Below are 22,763 nucleotides of genomic sequence, written 5' to 3'. Positions count from 1 at the left end.
GCTATAAAAATTGTATTGAGGTGGTACAAATCAAGTTTGGTCAGCTTTGGATTTAGAAGTTTCTCATTCTTATATTAAATATTATTAAGAATTTGTTCGAGGGGCGCCTGGGTGGCGCAGTCGGTTAAGCGTCCGACTTCAGCCAGGTCACGATCTCGCGGTCCGTGAGTTCGAGCCCCGCGTCAGGCTCTGGGCCGATGGCTCGGAGCCTGGAGCCTGCTTCCGATTCTGTGTCTCCCTCTCTCTCTGCCCCTCCCCCGTTCATGCTCTGTCTCTCTCTGTCCCAAAAATAAATTAAAAAACGTTGAAAAAAAAAATTAAAAAAAAAAAAGAATTTGTTCGAGTAAATGTCCAAAGGTTATAATTTTTGGAGCGATACAAATTAAGTTACTTGGAATCATCTGTTTTCTTTCCTGAAAGGTAAACATAAAAATGTTAGAAAAAAAATTTGGATATTAACCTAACCTAAATTGTATACAGTAAGAAGGAAAATAATATAAATAATCTCTGGCAAGAAATAATTAAACATAATAAAAACAATGCTTTGGGGCACCTACATGGCTTAGTTGGTTAAACCTTGGACTCTTGGTTTTGGCTCGGGTTGTAATCTCACAGTTCATGGGTTCAAGCCCCACATCTGTCTCTGTGCTGGCAGTGCAGATCCTGCTTGGGATTCTCTCTTCCTCTCTCTCTGCCCCTCACCCACTTGTGTGTGCTCGCTCTCTCTCTCTCTCTCTCTCTCTCTCTGTCTCAAAAAATAAATATACTTAAAAAAAACAATGCTCCTAATATGAAATCACTTCTTTCAGATTTTAATCAAGAGTCAGCTCTCAGTGTCTATTATCCCAATAAGTAAATGGAAATTCTGCCATATCATTGGCCTGGAAAGATAAGTGGTCTTTTTTTTTTTTTCCTGCAGCAGATAGTATTAAACCTGAATATGAATATAAATCTAGAAAACATTTTGTAAATTCATTCTAGAAAACTTCATTAGTTTTTAGATGACTAGAAAGCTTTGTGGACATGGGAGAGAACATATTTCTATTTGATTATCTACTGCCCAGTCACCTTCCTCAGGCATTGAACCAATATGTAGTAGAAATTTTCTTTATGCTTCCCCAATCATGTATGTGTGAACCATTTTTCACACATACTTGCCATCATTGGATATTGTTAGACTTTAGATATTTTTGCCAAGCTGAAAGATGAAAAATGGCACAGTATTACTTTTTTATGGTAATTTTTCTGATTACTAGTGGAGTTTAATGTTTTCATATGGTATTAGCTATTTGGGTTTTCTTCTATAGAGAGATAATTCCATGAATGAAAGAATGGTTAAAGGAAAAAAGTCTATCGGTGAATGTCACCCTGTTAACAGATTAAATGAAAAAATAATATGATCATCTCATTAGAGAAAAACATTGAGTAAAATCCAGTGCCCTTCCAGGATAGAAACTCCTCATAAACTAAGAATAGTTTATGATAGTAAGCATTATCAAACAAAGCCTTATCTGAAATTTTATTTTTGCTGGTAAAAGTAAAACACATTTTCTTTAGTGTCAGGAAGTTTATCTTTGGAGATCCTAATCAAGACATGAGCATTCAATAAGATGTGTAAAAACCTGAAAGGAAAAGGAATTAATCCAACTAATAAAGAGTTCAGTTATTTAATCCACGCACCCGCTCACTTCCACTCTGGTAACCATCAGTTTGTTCTCTATAGTCTGTTTCTTGGTTTGCCTTCCTCTCTTTTTTCTCCTTCACTCATTTGTTTTGTTTCTCAACTTCCTCATATGAGTGAAATCATATGGTATTTATTTTTCCCTGATTTATTTCACTTAGCATAATACTCTCTAGCTCCATCCGTGTCATTGCAAATGGCAAGATTTCATTCTTTTTGTGTGTGTGCATGTGTATGTGTGTGTGTGTATATACACACACACATACACACGCACACACACACACACATTATATATATTATATATATCCATTCATCAGTTGGTAGACATTTGGGCTGTTTCCATAGCTTGGCTATTGTAGATAATACTGCTCTAAATATTAGGGTGCATGTATCGCTTTGAATTATTATTTTTGTATACTTCAGGTAAGTACCTAGTACTGTAATTGCTGTATTGTAGGGTAGTTCTATTTTTAACTTTTTGAGGAACCTCCATACTGTTTTTCAGAGTGACTGTACCAGTTGGCATTCCCACCAATGGTACAGAAGGATTTCCCTTTCTCTACAGCCTCACCAACACCTGTTGTTTCTTGTGTTGTTGATTTTAGCCATTCTGACAGATGTGAGGTGATATTTCATTACAGTTTTGATTTGTATTTTCCTGATGATGAATGATGTTGCACATCTTTTCATGTGTCTGTTGGCCATCTATGTGTCTTCTTTGGAGAAATAGGTGATAAAGGTTAAGGAGTGCACTTGTTGTGATGAGCCCTGCGTGTTGCTTGGAAGCGTTGAATTACTAAATTGTACACCTGAAACTAATATTAAATTGTATGTGAACTAACTGGAGTTTAAATTTTAAAAAAAATTTAATTAAAAATATGAATTCAGTTAGATTGCTTATTACAAGGTCAGCATAAAACATAAAGAGTTAAAAAGATTACACAAAATGGAGTGCCTGGGTGGCTCAATCGGTTAAGCATCTGACTTTGGCTCCCGTCATGATCTTGCATGATCTTTTTGAGTTCTAGCCCTGTGTCAGGCTCTGAGCTCTCCATACAGAGCCTGGAGCCTGCTTCAGATTCTGTCTCCCCTTCTTTCTGCCCCTCCCATGCTAATGCTCTGTCTCTGTTTCTCAATAATAAATAAACGTTAAAAAATTTTTAAAAAAAGATTACACAAAAGGTAATAAAAGATGATACTATTTACAATAGCAGTTGAAGCCTTTGTGGAGAAATTGATAAAATTATTGAAGAACAAATAAGAAAACTTAAATAAATTTGAGAGTTGCTGTGTTCATAAATAGGAAGACTGCATCTTTAAAAAATCATTTATTCTCAAATCAGTCTATAAATTTCTTTGTTATTAAAACAGCTGAGGTGCCTGGATGGCTCAGTCAGTTAAGCAGCCAACTTCAGCCCAGGTCATGATCTTGCGGTTTGTGGGTTTGAGCCCCACGTTGGCTCTGTGCTGACAGCCTGCTTTGGATTCTATGTGTGTGTGTCTCTCTCTTCTGCCCCTCCCTTGTTTACACTCTGTCTCTGTCTCTCTCTCTCTCAAAAATAAATAAACATGAAAAAATAAAAAGGAAAAAAATAAAAATAAAACAGCCAACTTTCTTTAAGAGATAGATAACTCATGCATGATACAAAAATCAAATGTACTAAATGGTATTATATAGTAAATAGTAAATCTCACTTCCACACCAGCTCAACCAATATATTAACAATGGTTGGTTGGGCAAGGGACACAGACAAATAGATCAAAGGACCAGAATACAGCGTTATTTTTAATACCTTTTTATATGCCAGAATTTGCATCACATAAAATGGTCAAGGGACATACTATTATTAATTAAATGTTTTGGGAAGAATTAATATATTCAGTTTGTAAACTCATAATCAAATGATGTACTCAAATATCTATTTTTATAATACCATTGTTAGTCAATTGGACAGGTTACTAGTTAAACTTTTCCAAGGCTGATGTATAGTAAATGCAGAGTCTTGCATTTTGTGGAGGGATGAAGAGGAGTTTTTCAGAAGTATGGGAAGGATTTTAGTTAAGTTTAACTAAATTAGGTGACCAAAGTACTCAATATTTATATAGCTCACCAATTTTCAAAAGACAGTTTGAGACTGATTTTTAAAAAAATTTAATTTTTATTTATTTTTGAGAGACAGAGAGAAACAGAGCACAAGCAGGGGAGGGGGAGAGGAAGGGGGAGACACAGAATCCGAAGCAGGCTCTAGGTTCTGAGCTGTCAGCACAGAGAGAGCCCAATGCAAGGCCATAACTCACAAACCTTGAGATCATGGCCCGAGCCGAAGTCGTTCACTTAACCGACTGAGCCAACAAGGTACCCCAAGATTGATTTAAATAAAAGATTCAGATTGAAGGGTACTGTTGAGTGAAATAGAGGGTGATAATTAAGTCAAGGAAGAAAGGTAGATACTCTACCCTAAAGCCTCACGAAATACCAGTTGGTGCCTAAGACCACCAATGAGGAAATAACTTTTAAGCTGAGGGCTGAATGACTAGAAAAGCCCAGCCATGTAAAGAAAAGGCATTCCAGGTAAGAGGAACACCAGTGCAAATACCCCTAAGTCCAAGATATATTTGGGCTGTTTTCAGAAAAAAGGCTAATGTGGCCACACAGAATTTTCAACAAAACAGAGGTAAAAAACATTAATGGTTAGGCAGGGACCGTTTGAATATTGTGTCCAAATTGCCTTTTCTGGTAGTTTGTCTCTAGAAAGCACTATGCCAGTGCTAAAGGAAGAGAATGTTCTTTACCTTTTAATTTTTCCATGGGTACCAGAAATATGCTGAATGTAATTCTAATCCCACTGCATGCAACAACCATTTAAATATTGCATGGTGAATGAATGAATGAATGAATGAATGAATAACTAAATAAATAAATATTGCATGGCATTGTAGATGTGATAGCAGGAAAACTCAGTATATCTGTTTATATGTTCATTCATATTTTTATGAACCTAGTAATAGCATGTAAAAGAGTTCAGGGATAATGAAATTGATTAAGAAACAATAGCCTCCAGTCTCATGGAGCTGTATCTTATGGGGGTTTTAGCTCAGGGTCTGCCATTGTGTGAAAGTAGATAATTTAGTTGTCTTGGCATCTATTAACCATGAGAGGGGTTGCCTAGATTAACTATTAAGGCCCCTACCAGCTTTAAAAATATCAGTGAATCACCTTTTTCCTTACCTGAAGCAGATCAGGTCACAGCACTATCTTTGTTGTATAACAAAAGTAACTTTGATTGAATAAGAAAATTGCCACAGTAATGTGTTAGTCCAGTACTATTAGTTTATAGCACTATACATTTTGGGCCTAGGAGCTCATTCTGCTCTAGTTTGTTATAACTTTCTTCTGAAGTTTGTGCTAGTGCCTGACTGGTTTTGAATGTCTTACCGATTCACAAAATCATCGGTCAGACCTGTTTACAAAAAACTATTCAGTAATTGTTTTGACTTACCTTGTTAGTTTGATACTTTGAAGCAATAAGTACAATCCCCTCCTCTTTCTTTTGTGTGCATGCGCTATATGTGTGTGTACATACGTAATTGTGTGTGTACATACGTAATGCATGTATTAATTATAATTGAATTGTTTTTGTTTCCTCGTAGCAAGAATTATGGTATTTTTCTACTAGTAGTAGAAAACAGAAGGAAAAATACTACTACGTACTAACCTCTTGTAGCTTAAAACCAGATATTATTTGTTTCCATTTTAGTCATGAAGATTATTATTTTAGCGTTAATCAAAAATATAAAGCTTTATTATCAGTGTTATTTTTTTTTCCTTCCTATCTCTTTGCCCAGTTGACTACATTTGAGTTTTCTAGATCTTTGGAACTGCATTTCACTTTTAAAAAGTAGGTGTTATTTTGGACTAATGAATATAGCAGAAATTCATTTAAATAGCCCTGTAACAAATTATTATAAAGAAGCAGAAAGTTTACTCACATACCTTACTAAATATTACTACTTAATATATGTAATTTCTGCAAGTTAGTGGTTAAATTGATAAGAAATCATTTCCACCTATCTTTTTTTCCAACAATATATTTAAATCAAAATATTTATCTTTGTCAAAACAGTAAGTTGGAGTAAGCACTACTGAGTTCTTAGGAATTTTTTTATTCATAAGTTTTTCTAAATCTCAGTTTTATAGTTAATATTTTTAGAATTTAGAAAGTGAGAGAGACTGTATTGGTTATTGGTTCTAGAATCTTATTTTATTGGGTTTTACACCTACTCTGGGTGATATTTAAATGATGCCAAAGCTACATGTTGCAATCAAGATAACAACAGTATTTTTTCCTTCTTTCTCATTCCAATCTTTTGAAATGTAATGCATGGAAATTTTTCTTTCATATGTTAAGTGTATCTCATTGCTGAATATAGTGTGCCTTACTGAAGTATTCACTTCTTTGCCAAAAACACATCAGTCATTCACAAATATTCAGTACTCTGAGAATGAAAATTTTTTTAGCTTCTTGGGTAGTTGGTGAAAGCCAGTTTGCAAAGATTTCTAACTCCATGGTGTTAGACATTATTATGTGGAATCTAAGGCTTAAGTATTAACAGTGCGTGAGGTAGAATTCTATATACATTGGAACCTATGAGCTACAATATTCTAGACTGAGAGTGATAGCCAGTTAATAGATTGGTGATAATTAGTCTTTTGTCTTGTGGATGAGATAAAAATGCATTATGATTTTGGAGAACAAAATTGGTTCTATCCCAGAAATATTCATTAATATCTAAGAAAATATCTGTAAGATAAAAATAAAATTTCTAAATTAATTAAAACATGGAAATTAATATAAACAAACCTAAGACGTTGATAATAATTGCTGTAATAATTGCTCATAAATGTTTGGGGGTGACTAGGGGTGCCTGGGTGGCTCAGTTGGTTAAGCGTCCAACTCTTGATTTGGGCTCAGGTCATGATTTCATGGTTCCTGAGATTGAGTCCCATGCTGGGCTCTGTGCTGATAGTACAGAGCCTGCTTGGGATTCTCTCTCTCCCCTCTCTCAAAACAAATAAAATTTTTAAAAAATGTGGGATGACTGAATGAATGAATTGAAAATCACTTACAATAGCTGATATTTAAACTGCATGTGTACCTTTATACTTTGTATGTTTCTAGGCCCATTACATTGGGTTATCTAGGCATAAAGATATATAAAGAATATATTTAAAAGCCAGTATTTGATTTGAAAAAAGTAAGGAAGATCTTCTCTTTCTTTGTTATGATACTTTTATTAAGGGTATAATATTTTTTATGAATATTAACTATGTCATACTTCGAATAGGGAATTCCTTCAATGACCACAGTTTGAACAGCTGTTTCCTTCAGACAAAAATGACATTTTCCTTTAAATTTTTCATCCACTTGTAGGCCTCTTTCTAGTGGACTACATTCTGGCATCCTAATTCGTTATGTCTACTATAGTTAGGAAATAAAAAAGCAAATGATTGAGCTTGTTACTTTGGTTTTTAAAGTAAGCGTCAAAAGATCCTTAGGAAGGGTTTCTTCTGTTAATATATATTCATTTAAGTTCATATCTGTAGAAAATAAAGTTTGGCCAATAAAAGGCCAAATGCTTGAGTCTTTCTTATGTTCTGGATTGCTGAAGTTATTACAGTATCTTTCACAAAAGAAAGTATTACCTTATAATCCTACTCAATATCGTATTTACCTGAAAACACTAACAGGAAAAACCCAACTGAACCTTCTTCTACCCCTTTTAGAAAATAGCCCTAAAGCTATTTCAAAGGTAACATAGCTAAAAGAAAAGAAAAGAAAATAGCCCTCAAGAATGTTCTTAGGTATGTCAAATTTAAATTCTAAGATAATGGTAAATTGAACATCTCATATGACTTAGCTGAAAAATCAAACATCTTCTGGCATAATAGTAAAAAATTTATATAGAAAGATTACTTTAAAGGACCAATATCTGATATTAGACTTCTTTCTCTGAAAAAAAAAACTCAGCCAGCATTCTCTATAAATTTTTATTTTTCTTTAAATAAACATGAATTATAGTCTAATTCCTAATTTCTTGGCTCAAAACTGGCAATCTCACACATTGAAAAAATCACTTTCTAATGTCCAAAGACAAACACATTTGGGAAGGTTATATAGAGTGCCAGGCACTTATGGGCATTGATGTCAATTGATGGGCTTCACCTTATGACTGCATTTCACTGCTTTCCACCTGACCATTGCCTCTTCTTCTCCTTCTCCTTCTCCATTTCTGTCTCTTCCTCCTCCTTTTCCTTCTCCTTCTTTTTCTTCTCTCTTCCTCTGTCTCTCTCTCTCTCTCTCTCTCTCTCTCTGTCTCTTTCTCTTTCTTTCCAACATCTCTTAAGTATCTCTTAGTTTCTGTGATTCAGGAGTCCAGACATGGGCTAGCTGGGTCCTCAGGCCTCGCAAGGCTGAAATCAATGTGTTGGCTGTGACTGTGTCCTCATCTGGATATTGGAGTCCTTTACAAGATCATTCATGTTGTCAGCAGAATTCGGTTTCTTGTGGTTGCAGTACTGAGGGCCCTGGTTTTTTGTTGGCTATGGGATAGATTGATTTTTACCTCGTAGAGTCTACTCTCAGGTGCTTCCATGTTGCCCCCTCCACCTCAGCAATGAATCCTTCTTAAGCTTCAGACTTCTCTGATTTCATATTCTACCAGCCAGAGAAAACTCTCTTCTTTTAAACAGTCCCATATAATTAAGTTAGTCCCACTTGGAAAATCTCTCTATCTTAAAGTCAAATAATTACTAATCTTAACTATGTCTACAAATTCCATTGCCAGGTAACCTAACATAATCATGAATACCAGATGGGGAATATGTCATGTGAACATCTTACAATTCTGCCTTCCACAGTAATTTTTTTAAAGTTTTTATTATCGTATATCCTTCTGGCATAATCTCATCCCCTACTCAGCTTCAGATCAGCTTCAGGTACCAGCTCTGTGCTGATAACTCACAAATCTCTAGCTCAAACCCCAACTTCACTCCTAAGCCTTTAGACCTATATAACAACTTCCACTGTCAATTTGGAGGTTTCATGGATACCTTATTTTAGAGATTGGAAAATGAATCACCTGCTGGTTTGTATGAGTGATAAAAATTCAAAGAATGTATTATGAAAATGAGTTCCTGGGATGTTATATTTCCTCACTACTCTCCACTTGTAAGTTGATAAGAAGCATGATTGCTTGTGTGATATTATGCAAGAACCCAGAACTTTGGGAATGAAAGAACTAAAAGTAAGTTCCTTAGATTCAGAGATTGCTTAGAGTCCTTTCCTCCTTTCTATTTCTCCTCTCTGCCACTCTCAGAGTCTAGCACAGCTACTTTCATAGTTCTTTTGTACATTTGTTCTAAAGAATTAGCTACTACATATTATACATTATGTACTGCTTTTGGTGTTCTCTTGTTTTCATCCAGGTTTTTCTCACTGCTGAGTTGATCATTTGTCCACCTTTAGGGACAAAACCTTGCAGGTAGGGGAGTACAAGTAAAGCCAAAGTTTTCTTCATTAAAGAAGAGGCCTTTATTCCCCTTGTCTTCCATTTCTCCCATCTGTTTTCTGCCTGGATTATGACAGCAAAGTGGAAAGTGGGCTTCTAATGCAAATTTGACAAGAAACAGGGCATTGAGGACAAGAATCTTCTTTCACATGCTAAGGAACTCCTGACTACTTCTGAAGTAGTCTTTGGGATGACAGCTCATCTGGCTAAAGTACAAGTTTTTGTTTTAAAAATACGAATGATCCTCTTCATTTTCTTTTCTCAGTCTTCATACTCACATGCTCACATTTAGAGTGTTATATAGTATGCGCACATATTTTTCATTGTTTTCCCTTTTGAAATAACATGAGAAAATTTCACCATTGATAAATAATCACATGCTTTATATGTTTTAATTGGTCATTTAAAAGGGCATTATTTGGGATGCCTGGGTGGCTCAGTCGTTTGAGCATCCAGGTTCGGCTCAGGTCATGATCCCACGGTTTGTGAGTTTGAGCCCCGCATCGGGTTCTGGGCTCACAGCTCAGAGCCTGGAGCCTGTTTCAGATTCTTTGTCTCCCTCTCTCTGTGCTCCTCCCCTGCTCGTGCTCTGTCTCTGTATCTCAAAAAAAAATAAATAAATATTTAAAAAATGTTAAAGGGCATTATTTGTATTCACATAATCACTCATCTACTGGTTTACTGTCTCCCACTGTGGTTGACTTTCTTGGGATTACTCTTTTCTAACTATACTGACTTCTATTAATGATTCACTTATTCAGAAACCTTTTCAGTAGGAACCAAAATCAGGAGCTTAAATGAACCAAAAAGTACCAGGAGAGGCTCAGGGATCCATCACTGGGCTTTAGGTACTCCTGAATCCTATGAAATTGTCCACACACTAATGTATTTGTGTACGTGTGCATTTTTCTTAGGATACTGGCCATTCTTTGTCTAATTCTCAAAGAAACATGTAACCCCAGAAATGTAAGTGATCATTTTTAAGCATGATACCAAATTTGGCTATTTGGGCTCTCAAACCTGAGATCAGAAGGCACACATTAAAGGTACAGGGAGGGTACCACAGCTAAGCCTACCCACAGCCACAGTGCACAACAGCAAGCAAGAAGAACCCACTCACAAACATGTATTAGAAAAGTAGAGCTAGAACTAAAACCAGAAGAGCAGCCTAATTTCATAAGGGCCAACCATTGTGCATAACAAGCCCTAAGGGAACCACCAAATCACAAAGCAGTGGCTGATAGGCCCAGTGACGGACCTGTGTTCTCCATATTGAGGGCATCTTTAAAAGCAGGGCTATATCTAATCAATTTTGAAAAGAGTCCCTTAAAACAGTAAGATGACATTTAAAATATACTTTAAGAGAGAAGCTTCAGCCATCTGAAATGCTTATTCCCATATGAATTAAAATAGATATATGAGTTTATGGGATGTATCTCCTGCCCAGTAAAGCTATTTTATGATGGAGAATGAATCTTTACATCCAAAAGCCCAGTGCTTTGTTTATTAATTTTATACACATTTCTCTTAAGTAACTGAGAAATTCTTTTTGTAGAATAAACCTAAAGCTTGGTTTTATAAGGCCCTCCTTCACAGATCAAAATGAAAAAGATGCTAGCAGAAACTATAGTTTAGATATTATGCCTTGGGAGAACTATTTCTATTTATATTAATGAGCTTATGAGTGAGGTCATCACAACTCATTCTAGGAAAGATCTCTGTCAGTGTAATCCTATCTAGAGAGAGTTTAAACAAGAGTAATGTTTGACTTGGCATTCTAAGTCAGAAACAAGTTACATGACAAATGATGCCACTATTTTTCACTAAATGACAAACAGATGGAAAAGAGTTACCATGTATCAAACATTCAAAAGGTTAATATCTGTAAAGTGCAAATACAATACCAGTAACTCAATAGAAAGATGGTCAAAGGTATGAAGAACACATTCAAAGAGAAAGAACCAAAAATAGCCAATAAATGAATGAGTAGATGATCATTATCAGTCATGATTAAAACATCAATGAGGTGCTATTTTTTCATCCATTATATTAGGGAAAATAAAAAGACTTCTAGTACACAGTGTTAATTAAGGCTGGAAGGAAGGGGCACCATCATGTACTAGTGGAAAAGCATGCTGGTGAAATTTTGGAAAATCACAAATTGTAGTACTATCAAAATTTAAACTGTACATATTCTGCAGTCCAATAATTCCTTGTAAATGCAATACCAAAATGCTTAAGCAAATGTACAAGCATTTGTGTACTAGGATATTTATTTATTTATTTGCAGCATTATTTATAGTGATAAAAAGTTGAAGGTAGTTTAGGTATTGGACAATATAAAAATCAATTGCCATAATCCATACTCTGAAATGCTATATAGTCAGTACGATTAATAAGTAATGTCTAAATATATTAACATGGAAGAATGGATTATATATTGAGTGGGAAAACATCCCCAATATGTAACTGTATACATGAGGTTGGTAAACTCAATAGATCTATGATGATGTTGTCATGTTGTTGTTGTAGGAGCAATAGAAAAGTAGTAAATAAGAATATTTTAATCTAAAGACAAAAAAGCCAGAATGAAAAATAACAAATAGAAATAGTTAGGGCTACAGTATAAATTTAAAACAAAGAAGCATTTTGATGTCAGTGTGTTAACTTAAAATTGAAAGGATTCATACATTTGTTTCAGTAATAAGATTGAGTATACATTTCTCTGAGAGCTTTTTTGTGTAGATCAAAATACTAAAGTAACGATGCATTTTTTATTTTCATTCTGAAGACTGTCTCTTGCAGATAATTTTTATTTACAGTTTATTATACTGTCCTATTCTTCCTTCTTTACCTTAGATAGCACTCATAATTATAGAAGTGGGTTACCTGTTACTTGCAGAAATGTCACTCACTATTAATATCACTTTGCAACACAGAAATTTTTTTAGCATAATTAGAGGCAACCAGTCTGCTTAAATAGAGTTGGTTAATTAAGTTATAAAATTCTGAGGGAATATGATGAACTAAGTAGACATGTGTAGTTAGAGCTTTCTGTTCTGCTTTTTATCAAATGTTTCTGGCACCTGGTTTTCTCAACTGTCCTTCTGTTGAATATGGTTTTCAAATTGATGTTAGGAAGAGTCCGTAGTACTTTCTGGACAAGTAAGCTCTTCATTTGTAGAGTGATGATATGTCAACACAAATTTTCCAAAATAACAGTCCTACTACCCTCAGTGTCTTGGAAAGAGTTACTTGATACCCAGAGAGTGGAGTACAACTAGCCTAGAGGCTTGGTCTGATACCAAGCAAGAAGGTTTATGAAAGAAGATAGCCCAGAGAGCTGGAGCCCTGCTCTGCTGTGTCGACATGTCTAGAGCTCAGAATAAAATTGAGTTTCCTGCTTTAGCCATAGCTGGGTCTTAAAATAACCTGAAGAAATTATAGTTCTGATTACATAGAAAGTGAAGGACTTAGAACATTCTCCTAATAAAGCCATGAGAATGACACAGAGCTTAGTCATCAGCAGTCCTTCCCTAACAGGCATTTTAGAGAGAAAAATAGAGCTTTGAAATTGGATAATTTGATTTGAAATCCTGCCTAATTATTTTAAGAATGCAGAAAACCTTTCTTTTTGGCCAAAAAAATAATGATCTGGAATCCAATTATGAAAGAACAGGCTTTTAAAATGTTTGATATCTCCAGTAATGGAAAAAAAAATCATGTCTTCAAAATTACATTCTGCTGGAAATCTCATTCTTGGATGTCTTGCTTTTTGCATTTTGAATGGAGGAATTTAATGTAATTTCCTTTTGGAAACATGGCATTGGAAAAATTAGATGGGATGTTTGATTCTGTGTTGGATGCTATCTACTAGGGTACAGATTTTAAGAGCAAACACTTCTAGTTTCATTTTAATTCCCAAAGGGAGATATCTGACTTAACCAGATGCCTTGAGATTTGTCACAACATAGATTGTTTACATGGAATCAGTGCCCAGCTATACATGTATTTGATTAGCACACCACGAATAAAATAAGCAAAGTGGACAAAGCCTCTAATAACTCCAATTTTAAAAATTATTGCTATTGGTTTTCCTGGTAATATGCTATTCTGAAAGACATTTATTGCCACACTGTCTCACCATGTTTAATCATGTGGTATTGCTTTCTCTGGATACCGTTGATTCACATAGTATTGGCATCGGTGCCATATAAATAATATGACTGATCATAAACAACGGTCTAGGATTTACAATTTTTAGAAAAAGGATAATAAAATCAGTTAAAGCGAATCTTTAAGATACTTAACTTTTTTACTTATAAATTAAAAGATAGACCTTTAATTAATAAAACTTTTTGATAGGTTTTCTCAAATGGTTCCAGTTATTTTTTCTACAAAGTTAGCTGGACCTTCACAGAATTTGTCTATTTTACATGGAACTTAAATTTAACTAAGTCTTAGCAAAGTGCCTTGAAAGAGGAAGTTGAATAAACATTTGTTGAAAGGAAAAATGAGTTATTGAAATATTGTGTCTCAAGAATTATCATTCTTGAGAAATGGTGGTGAGACAGCTTAGTAAAAGTGACTAACAACTACGTATATATGAACACAGGATGTAAGTCTCCAAGGTAATCAAGACCATCAGGAGGATGTTAGACCAAAATTAACACTGAGAGAAATGTGTTATGCATATATTACAGCCCACGTGTGGAAATCTGTTCATTTATAGAGAGATTGCCTCTCTGTGAATGGCTAAGTCGTCTCTTCCAAGCACAAAAAACTCTTAGGGCCATTCAGAAGTAAGAGCCACACACCGAAAGATTTTAAATCATCAAGTGTCTGATTAGTAAATACATCTTTAGATATAGGGATAGAAATTTTATTAGAGTTATATGAATGTGGAGGACTCTGGGGCTGAGGGTCCAGGCTGGCAGACTCTGAGGAGCCAGAATCTTCTAACAGTATACTCAGAGCATACTCCCAGCAATCTGGCCACATTTTCATTTCTTCTCTTGATGCTGAGGATTGATCATTTATTCCTAGTCACATTCTTCCCAGACCTGCAACTGGTTAGGACACAGTATTTGGCTTTCATTCAGATACATCATAGAGCTCATTTGCTAATAGTGAAATGAGAAACAGGCAGGTTACAAACAAACAAACATACAAAATGGGTCTGTCTTATTTCTTACTCCATCTTTTTAGACTTTCTAGGGGCAGCAATTGAAGTGGGGTCAAGATTGTGTCTTACAAAGTAATAATATCCCGTGAGTATCAAGTGCTATGAACTTTCAATGAATGATATTTCATTTGTTCCTCTTTAGAACCCTCTTTGTAGGTGGTGGGAAAAAGAGTGAGGAAACTGAGCTTATAGAGGCTGGACAGCTTAAATCAAGAAGCATCAATGGATGCCCACTGAATTTATTCCAAAGTGGATGTTTCCATGTCTTGCTTCAGAGCACACTGTCTAGAGTTTAGGAAAATGGCACAGTAAACAGAGCACAATAGGTGCCAAGGCCAGGGAATGCGAGATTGGGAAGGCCTGAGAGGCCTTGCAAAGGAGATCACTGAAGGGAAGTTCTGTGTGTTGGAGGATAGTTGGAGGGCCTGATCTATAATGTTGCTGTGGTAGGAGATGAAGATGTAGAATAGGCAGGAGACAGATGATTAAGGCCCTTTAGTTCCATGAGAAGATGATGGTTATGAACCTCTGAAGGATTTCAAGCAGTAGAGCTAATGATCAGAAATACTTCTTAGAAATGTAACTTTGGTTGTGGTGTCAAGGATGGGATACTACTTAAAATGGGTTGTGTAACTATTATACAGTCCATTAACTCTTAACTGTAAGCACCTGGGCAGAAATAGTGAGAGGATAATGAGAGGGAACTATAAGGACTGGAAATGGAGAAATCAGAAATTAATGCAAAAATAAGGGGCGGGGGAGGGATCTAGAATGACTCTTCTGTTTCTAGCATTCATGACTGGGTAGATATGATGCCACTCTTCATTCGTTTGACAAGTATTTTTTGAGTGCCATTTGTGTACCAGGCATTGTCTAGGTGCCTAAGATAGATGAGGGCACAAAACAAAGTCTTGTACACTTGCTCTCAGAGAACTTGAAGTGTGTGTGTGTGTGTGTGTGTGTGTGTGTGCGCGCGCGCGCGCGCGTGTATGTGTGTATTATTCCCATTGCTTGTCATGCTACCCATCTGGACTGACAGATGTACAGGGGATCCTGGTGGGTAACATTGACCAATTTTTATTGAATGAGGGAAGGAAGGAAGAGAGTGAAAAACCTTAAGCAGTGAAAGCATAGAGGCAAAAAGAGTCCAATGGAAACCAGCATCTGGCTGGGCTGGCTATTTTCAGAGTAATCAAATATGAGAGATATGTGGAAATTGGGCCTTGGCGTACACACACAACACACATACATCTACATGTATACATATATTTACATATATAGTGAATATGAGAAGGATGATCCATATGTAATTAACTGCTGTATTGCTTTGAGAACTGAAAGTTAACTATTTCTTCTACTTGAAGAAAACCCTAAGTTTTGAAGGGATTTTAAACTCAGAATTACTAGTCAGTTGTAAATTTCAGATGTAGACTATTGCCTTTTCTTAATTAAGGGAAATGAAATTACCTCAGCCACTTATCTACTTTGTGATGGAGCCTGCTATCAGACCTATGGTTGAGAGGAGCTCACTTTCTGTTATTCTTAGTATTTAGTCTAAGTTAAGGCAAGGACACAACTTGTACGAAGGTCGGATTCAGGATAGCAGCGTATTATACGTTGTGACTTCAAGATATTTAAATCTAAAGCTAATGGCATGACATTCTTTTATGAAAAGTATTAATGCATATGAAAATAAAGCTCAAGCTTGGAGGAGTAGGAAGATTAAGAAAGGCCTGTCTGTATACTTTCTCTCTGTCTCTCCGTGTCTCTTCAGAGATTGAGAGAGAGAGAGAGATTTAGGGAGTGAATTGGAATGAATAGATATGAATTATAACATTGCTAAATGAAATGTTATTATCTCAACACCTGGTTCAAAATGTACATGGAGAGTTTGTCTAAAAGATTTTGGGTAGGAGTTTGTAATAAAACTTGGCATTTCACATATATATGATATGAAATATAGAAAAGTGTATATAGAGAGAAGGAAAGTTGTTTTTCTAAATGTAATGTAATACTTTTAATACACTAAGAGATCTTAGGAGACTCCAAAATCATTTTAAGATTTAATAATAGTGATACATTTAAGTTTTTAGAATGGCACTCATTATAAGCTAGAAAAAACTAAATAATCAGCCTGAATCAGTAAAGCCTCATATGTTTGCATGTCATAGTGTGCTTCCTCAACTGTTCTCACAGGACAAAAATAACTAATTATTTGATAAATTTAATTTCAGAGCAAATGTGTTGACACATGTAATGACTTAGACAGGGACCAGATATAACAGTATATAACAAGTAATATTGGTGATTTAAAACAAATAACTGATTGAAAAATGTCATCTGGATAGACATTTTAAAGTGACAAAGTACAAAAGGCTTTGATGCTTCGATTCTTTTCCTTCTCGAAATTTCTTAATCACTTTGGTAATCACAGAAGAGAAATATTTAAGATTGCTGAGTTTAAGTGTTTAGAAAATAAGTCTACTTCTCTCCCGACACCTGTAATCCTATCATTCATTTGCAGTCTTTACAAAAATAATCCATCTGGGTATTACGTAGTGTATGGGATTGCTCTTTGAATATAGGACTGCCATTTCTTTAAGCTAAGTCTGGCCTTGGCGAGCAGAGTAGGATGCCCATTGTCTGGCGTTTGGGTTCTTTGGCCTTGTCTCCATCTCTTGGACTGTTTTCCCACAGGTGTCTTTCCCTTGCCGCATATGATTTCTGGTTCACCCGGCTTTAAGTACTAACTGCCAGTGCTGCCTCTCGAGCAGTCCAGGGTGCCTTGCTACCTGAGACGTGATGTCCTGTAGGTGTCTTTGTGTGTCACCCAGCAGTTGTTCTAGACCAGTTGAGGCTCATGGTTTTAGTTACTGTTTGAGGAGTGCACAAAGAACGTTTCCTCAGGAAAGCTGCCACTTTCGTAGGAAAGGTACACAAAGTGTTTAATTCATCATTATATGAACTTTTGATTATGATATTTTGTTGGAATTAAATAGCATTGTTTTTAAGTTACTGTTTGAGAATTCTTGTACCTGAATCATCTTTCCCCTAGAGTGATGCCTATACCCTCCCACTGACCACTCCCACACCAAAAGAAGCATGCTGTGAACACGGCAAAATAAACTACTAGAACTCAATGGCCATCACGTATAAAGGTACTAAAATGTTTTAAAAGGTGGTATTTTGTGAGCAGTGGAAAATGTGAAACAGGTATTTCAACTGACACATCTTTATTACTACTCTGTATCTACAGCTGAAGACTCAGACTCTGTTAGTTGTAATACAATAGTTGTAAAAGGTAGGAAAAGCCAATTCTTGTCAATGTGTCACCAAACATATTATCAAAGTTAATCTCATAAGGGTATCAGAGGAATTAAAGTTGCCCCTGGGCTCCATGTTATAAGAACTCACTGAAATTCCAAGCTACCTCAGTAGCTGACTACGTACAGCAGCAGGAAGCCTTCAATTAACTACATCAGTTCTATTTGTAGTACAAAGGATCTGTGACTTAGGATAGCCTACATAACTTAAAAAGAAAACGCTCAACTCTATCTTAACAGTATCCTGAAGTACAGCCTGAGAGGAAAGGATACATGGGGTAGGTCAGGAGCATGTAGGATAGTAACTAATTCAAAGGCAATGGGGTCTTAGGTGGAGCTTTAAAAAATGTTCTGTCTAGTCAATAAGAAATTGGGTGAAAATTTCTTTGAAAGAAAGGTAAGCCAGAATGTAGAGCAATGTTCTACATTCTAGAGATTATAACAATAAAAGTCACCAATTTAGTAGAGAAAAAGATGAACTTTTAGAAGAATTGTGGGTTAAAGAATTATTGAGGTTAAATGTACAGATTCACATGGATGTGATAGTGAAAGATCATTTCCCTGTGGTTCTGTCTGGCCGTTTCTAGGACTATAGTTACGAAAAAGAGAGGAACATTAGGAGAAAGGATCAGAGAGCGGTAGTGGTTCCGATATTTTCTTTTACTCTTTGAAACTATAACCTTTACTAATTTTTGGAAAAAAAATTGTTAAAGAGTGAAACTTGCAGGGCTTTTGCAGAATTTTAAAGCTGAATTGATCTACATTTTGCCATCTTTCTTTCCATTTTGCCTCCCCCTTCACCTTTATGGGCTTATGTCTAATGAAGTAAATTCATGTTTGTTGAAAAAGAATTTTGGAGCATTGAGAAAATTGTTGGGGATCTCTGGGTAATATCACAAAATTAGATTTAAAAGTTACTGAAAGAAATCTTGTGGCTCAATGAGGAAGTTGTCAGGTTTGTGATAATATTGAAAAAAAAATATCTCTGTTGGTTTTCTCTAAATTAGGGTTCAAAATACAAAAGTCATTCTGAGAGTTTTAATTAGGATAAAAAGTCTGATATATTTTACACCAAACAGTAGTTATTTTTGGTAAATAAGTTTTAAGGAAAATGTTCAATCAAATTAAAATAAAAATCTTTTATTAAAATAGAAATCTATGAGTTTCCTGTTTAAAATATTCATGTGGAATTTAAATGATGAAAAATGTTAATATGATTTTAGTTTTTGAATTCTGAACTTTTTGGAATGTTTACCTTATATGTCTCTATGTAGATGATAAATAATTTTAATTTTAAAGGCTATTATAATACATTCTAATATTTTATGTAAACTGTCTACTATACAGAATATAGTTTCCATGAGTTGTTTTCTAAAATAATTTTCAGTCAAAATTAATTAATTTATTTTTCAGTATAAATGCTTATTAGTTTTAGAGCTGATAAATAGAAATGATAAATTACTGGTGTAAGAAGTATAGTGTAACATATTAATGTAGCATCTTATACATAAGTGCAAATAAGAAGATTATTAATGTAAACCAATGTATTTATAAGCAAAGGAAGTAGAATAAATTCTTTTTTGGATCTTCAGACTGAATGGATTTTCTGGTCCCTTACTCATAATTCTGAGATATAATCAATAAGACTAATGTTTATTCTTCTTTGCCCCTTAACTTATTGTCCCATAGTCTCTCATAAGCATTAAAATTGACTTAACAAACTCCTGATTATATTCTTGGAGCATTCTTTTTGGTTTTGTTCTAGGAAGTCACTTTTAAAAGTGGTATAATGTTTCCAAATTATAAACAGTTTGCAGTAATAATATTAATAACAATACATTTTATGGCACTGGTAGATACACAAGAAGATAGGAACCAATGAGAATGGGGATTTGGTATGGAATATAGTTTATCATCTGTCAGAATATGAAGCATGAGAAGGCAGTTGTTCTCCTTCTTCACTGCTCTTCCCTTCACCTTGAACAATTTCCTGCCCAGTCTAGAGCACGTATATTTGGAATGATATATATTGCCAAAGGAAACACATAAGTAAAAACCTGAGGTGAAGTGGCTATTTCAGTCATCAGAGTTTTCCTGGGGTACTTATATTACATTTCTATTTTCTTGCTTGATGTCTTTGTCCTTCTGTGAGTCTCTTGGATCCCAAATGTTTGGGTGTAAAGCCTTTTTCCTTATTTGACTCAATAACATGTTAATGTCCCTATAGATTTCCAACGTAGATGCCAAAACAGATTCAGAAAGTAATTTGCACATAAATTAGATCAAATGTTGTAGGTAGTATAAATCTATAAGTAAATATTGTCACATTCAAATACTGGACTTTGTAACTCATATTAAAAGGATGGATGTCATGGCAAATCATGTACCATACCAAACTAATGGAAGCAAGGTAAGGATTTTAAAAACTGGTGAATTCAACTAGCCCAAGTCTCTTTTCTCAATAATATATGAATGCACTTCTTCTTAACGATAAAAACAAAAGAAAAAAAAAAACCAAAAAATAAGCCTATGTTTGAAATAAACTACATAATGAGCACAAGCATAAATTACATAAAATGCACACAATTATCAGTTCCTTTTCTGTCAAGTTAAAGGCATCATTGGAAGCTTCTCAAATTTGATCTGATTTATATTCAAATTACTTTTTATAAAATAGACATTTAGTGCTTTAAGGATGGCACAATTAAAAAATGATATATATTCTTTCTGAAAATAATATTGGTAACATCCTGTGGAAACTTGCTCCCAAAATTGAGGGAGCCTCACTCATGTGAAGGTAGCCACATGACTGCTTCAGAACATAAACAATGTTTTACATACTAGTGCTGAACAAAAAATGACACCCTTGCTGAAAGCCACTTCTGCTGTGTGGCTCCAACAAATGATTTATACGTTTAGTGAGATGGCAGGGAATTTTTTCAACTAATGCAAAATATTCTAGAAACAAAACAAAAAAAGAAACTCTTACCGAGAAGTCTCTAAAAGGGTATGAGGTTTCTTATTTTACATTCATTAACTTTTTATTTTATTAAAAGTTCAGAAATAGGGTATTGGTCATGCATTGTAAACTCACCATCTGGGTCCACTCAGCTTTCTGAGGGGTTTCCCCTAGTGTTACAAACTTGTGAAGATGTATTTCATGTTTAAAAAAAAATCAGGTATTTAATTGTATATGTGTATATATGTATATAAAATATATATGTGTGTGTATAAGATAAAATGCATGTGCATAAAAATGCATGTTCTTGTAAAGTGTTGGAAGTTTAAATACAGATATATAGTTTTAAAAAATTACATCAATCAGTATGGAAAGGCTTACAATGAAAAAGAAACCTTTCTTTATCCCATTTCACCTTATTCCCAGTCCTGCCCATATTAACCAATTTTAATAGTTTCTGCCTTTTATGCTTATAGAAACAACATCTGTATCTTCATTTTTTTACTGTTTATGTATTTATCTTGGGGTGGGGGGGAGCACAAGAGCAGGGGAAGGGCAGATTGAGAGGGAGAGAGAGAATCCCAAGGAGGCTTCTTCTTGTCGGCACAGAACCAGTTGGGACTGGATCTCACCAACTGTGAGATCATGACCTGAGCTGAAATCAAGAGTTGGATGGTTACTTAAAGGTCTTTATCTTTATTTATTTATTTATTTTTTTAAATTTTTTTTTCAACGTTTTTTATTTATTTTTGGGACAGAGAGAGACAGAGCATGAACGGGGGAGGGGCAGAGAGAGAGGGAGACACAGAATCGGAAACAGGCTCCAGGCTCCGAGCCATCAGCCCAGAGCCCGACGCGGGGCTCGAACTCATGGACCGCGAGATCGTGACCTGGCTGAAGTCGGACGCTTAACCGACTGCGCCACCCAGGCGCCCCTAAAGGTCTTTATCTTTAAATAGATATTTGAGGGGCGCCTGGGTGGCTCAGTCAGTTGAACATCTGACTCTTGATTTCAGCTCAGTTTGTGATCTCATGGTTGTGAGATCAAGCCCCATGTCAGGCTTCGTGCTGAGCCTTGAAGACTGCTTAGGATTTTCTCTCTCTCCCTCTGCTCCTCTCCCCTCCTGGCACTCTCTCTCTAAAACAAACAAACAAACAAACAAACAAAACAAAAAAATTAAAAAACTATCACCTTCTAAAAAATAAAGAAAGAAGTTATTTGATATATTCATTTATTAAACACAGTCTATTGACTTATTGCCTGGTAATGAGAATAATTTTCCTCTTCTTCCCCCAGTTCATAATATAGTTACACCACTATTCTTACTTTTTCTGATCATTATTATTATTTTAAATTTTTATTAGTGTTCAGTAAACCCAGGAATAATAGGGTTCTTTACTGGTCTTCAGTTTATTGAGGTATATAGACTAGCAAACTATAAATAACATATAAATGTGCTCTATTAAGGACTTTTGTTGCACTCATATTGCTATTTCAGTTGAGAAAGTAAGAGTTTAAATCACAACATAAACTGGAGAAATTGTTAAATGATAACTTAATATCTCCAAATTCTTTTCTCTGATGTGCATGTAATTAACCAAATAAGAAATAGACTCTTAAAAGAATTTAAAAAACTTAAAAGAAAATCACCTTTTTCCGTGATTGAAGAAAAAAAGTCAAACAGCTCTGAAGTTAATTCATCATGTATATGTTAGTTTTTGACAGTCTTCAATAGATAATTTGATGAATTTCTTATAAATAAGGAAATAGGGAGGGAAAAAATTCTCCATTATTTTCATACTATTCTTTTTGATTCATCAACTATAAAAATGTAATTCTGTCCATATGTGCCTATGTAAGCAAAACTCCATGCCTTTAACTTCTCAGAACCACAACTGTGCTGAGTTATAGTGAACTCAATTTTAATACACAAGTAAAGGAGATGTTTAAAAGGTTGATGCGTGATAAAAAATGGACTCTTTATGTTGCGTCAAAATGATGATTCTGAAAGAGAATATTGTAAAAGGTACTTTTTGTCCATTTTG

General features: G+C 35.0%; 1 protein-coding gene and 1 long non-coding RNA gene across 18 annotated transcripts in view; both read left to right on the top strand.

Moving 5' to 3' along the window:
• HDAC9 (histone deacetylase 9) overlaps nt 1–22,763 on the top strand; it is a 938,649-nt gene that overhangs the window by 413,427 nt on the left and 502,459 nt on the right. Inside the window, exon 2 of one of the 17 annotated variants that reach the window (XM_058724887.1) lies at nt 17,491–17,593. The exons of the other annotated variants lie outside the window; for them this stretch is intronic. Coding sequence (XP_058580870.1) covers nt 17,575–17,593 — 19 coding nt within the window. The 5' untranslated portion in view covers nt 17,491–17,574. The remainder of the gene's footprint in view (nt 1–17,490; nt 17,594–22,763) is intronic. 17 annotated transcript variants of the gene reach the window in all.
• LOC131509314 (uncharacterized) lies at nt 19,118–21,905 on the top strand. The gene is made up of 2 exons (XR_009260423.1): nt 19,118–21,403; nt 21,659–21,905. It is a non-coding gene; the product is annotated as an uncharacterized LOC131509314 (long non-coding RNA).

This window comes from Neofelis nebulosa, chromosome 4, assembly GCF_028018385.1.
Source record: "Neofelis nebulosa isolate mNeoNeb1 chromosome 4, mNeoNeb1.pri, whole genome shotgun sequence".
NCBI classification, from domain to species: Eukaryota; Metazoa; Chordata; class Mammalia; order Carnivora; family Felidae; genus Neofelis; species Neofelis nebulosa.
This window is presented reverse-complemented; position numbering and strand designations above follow the sequence as displayed.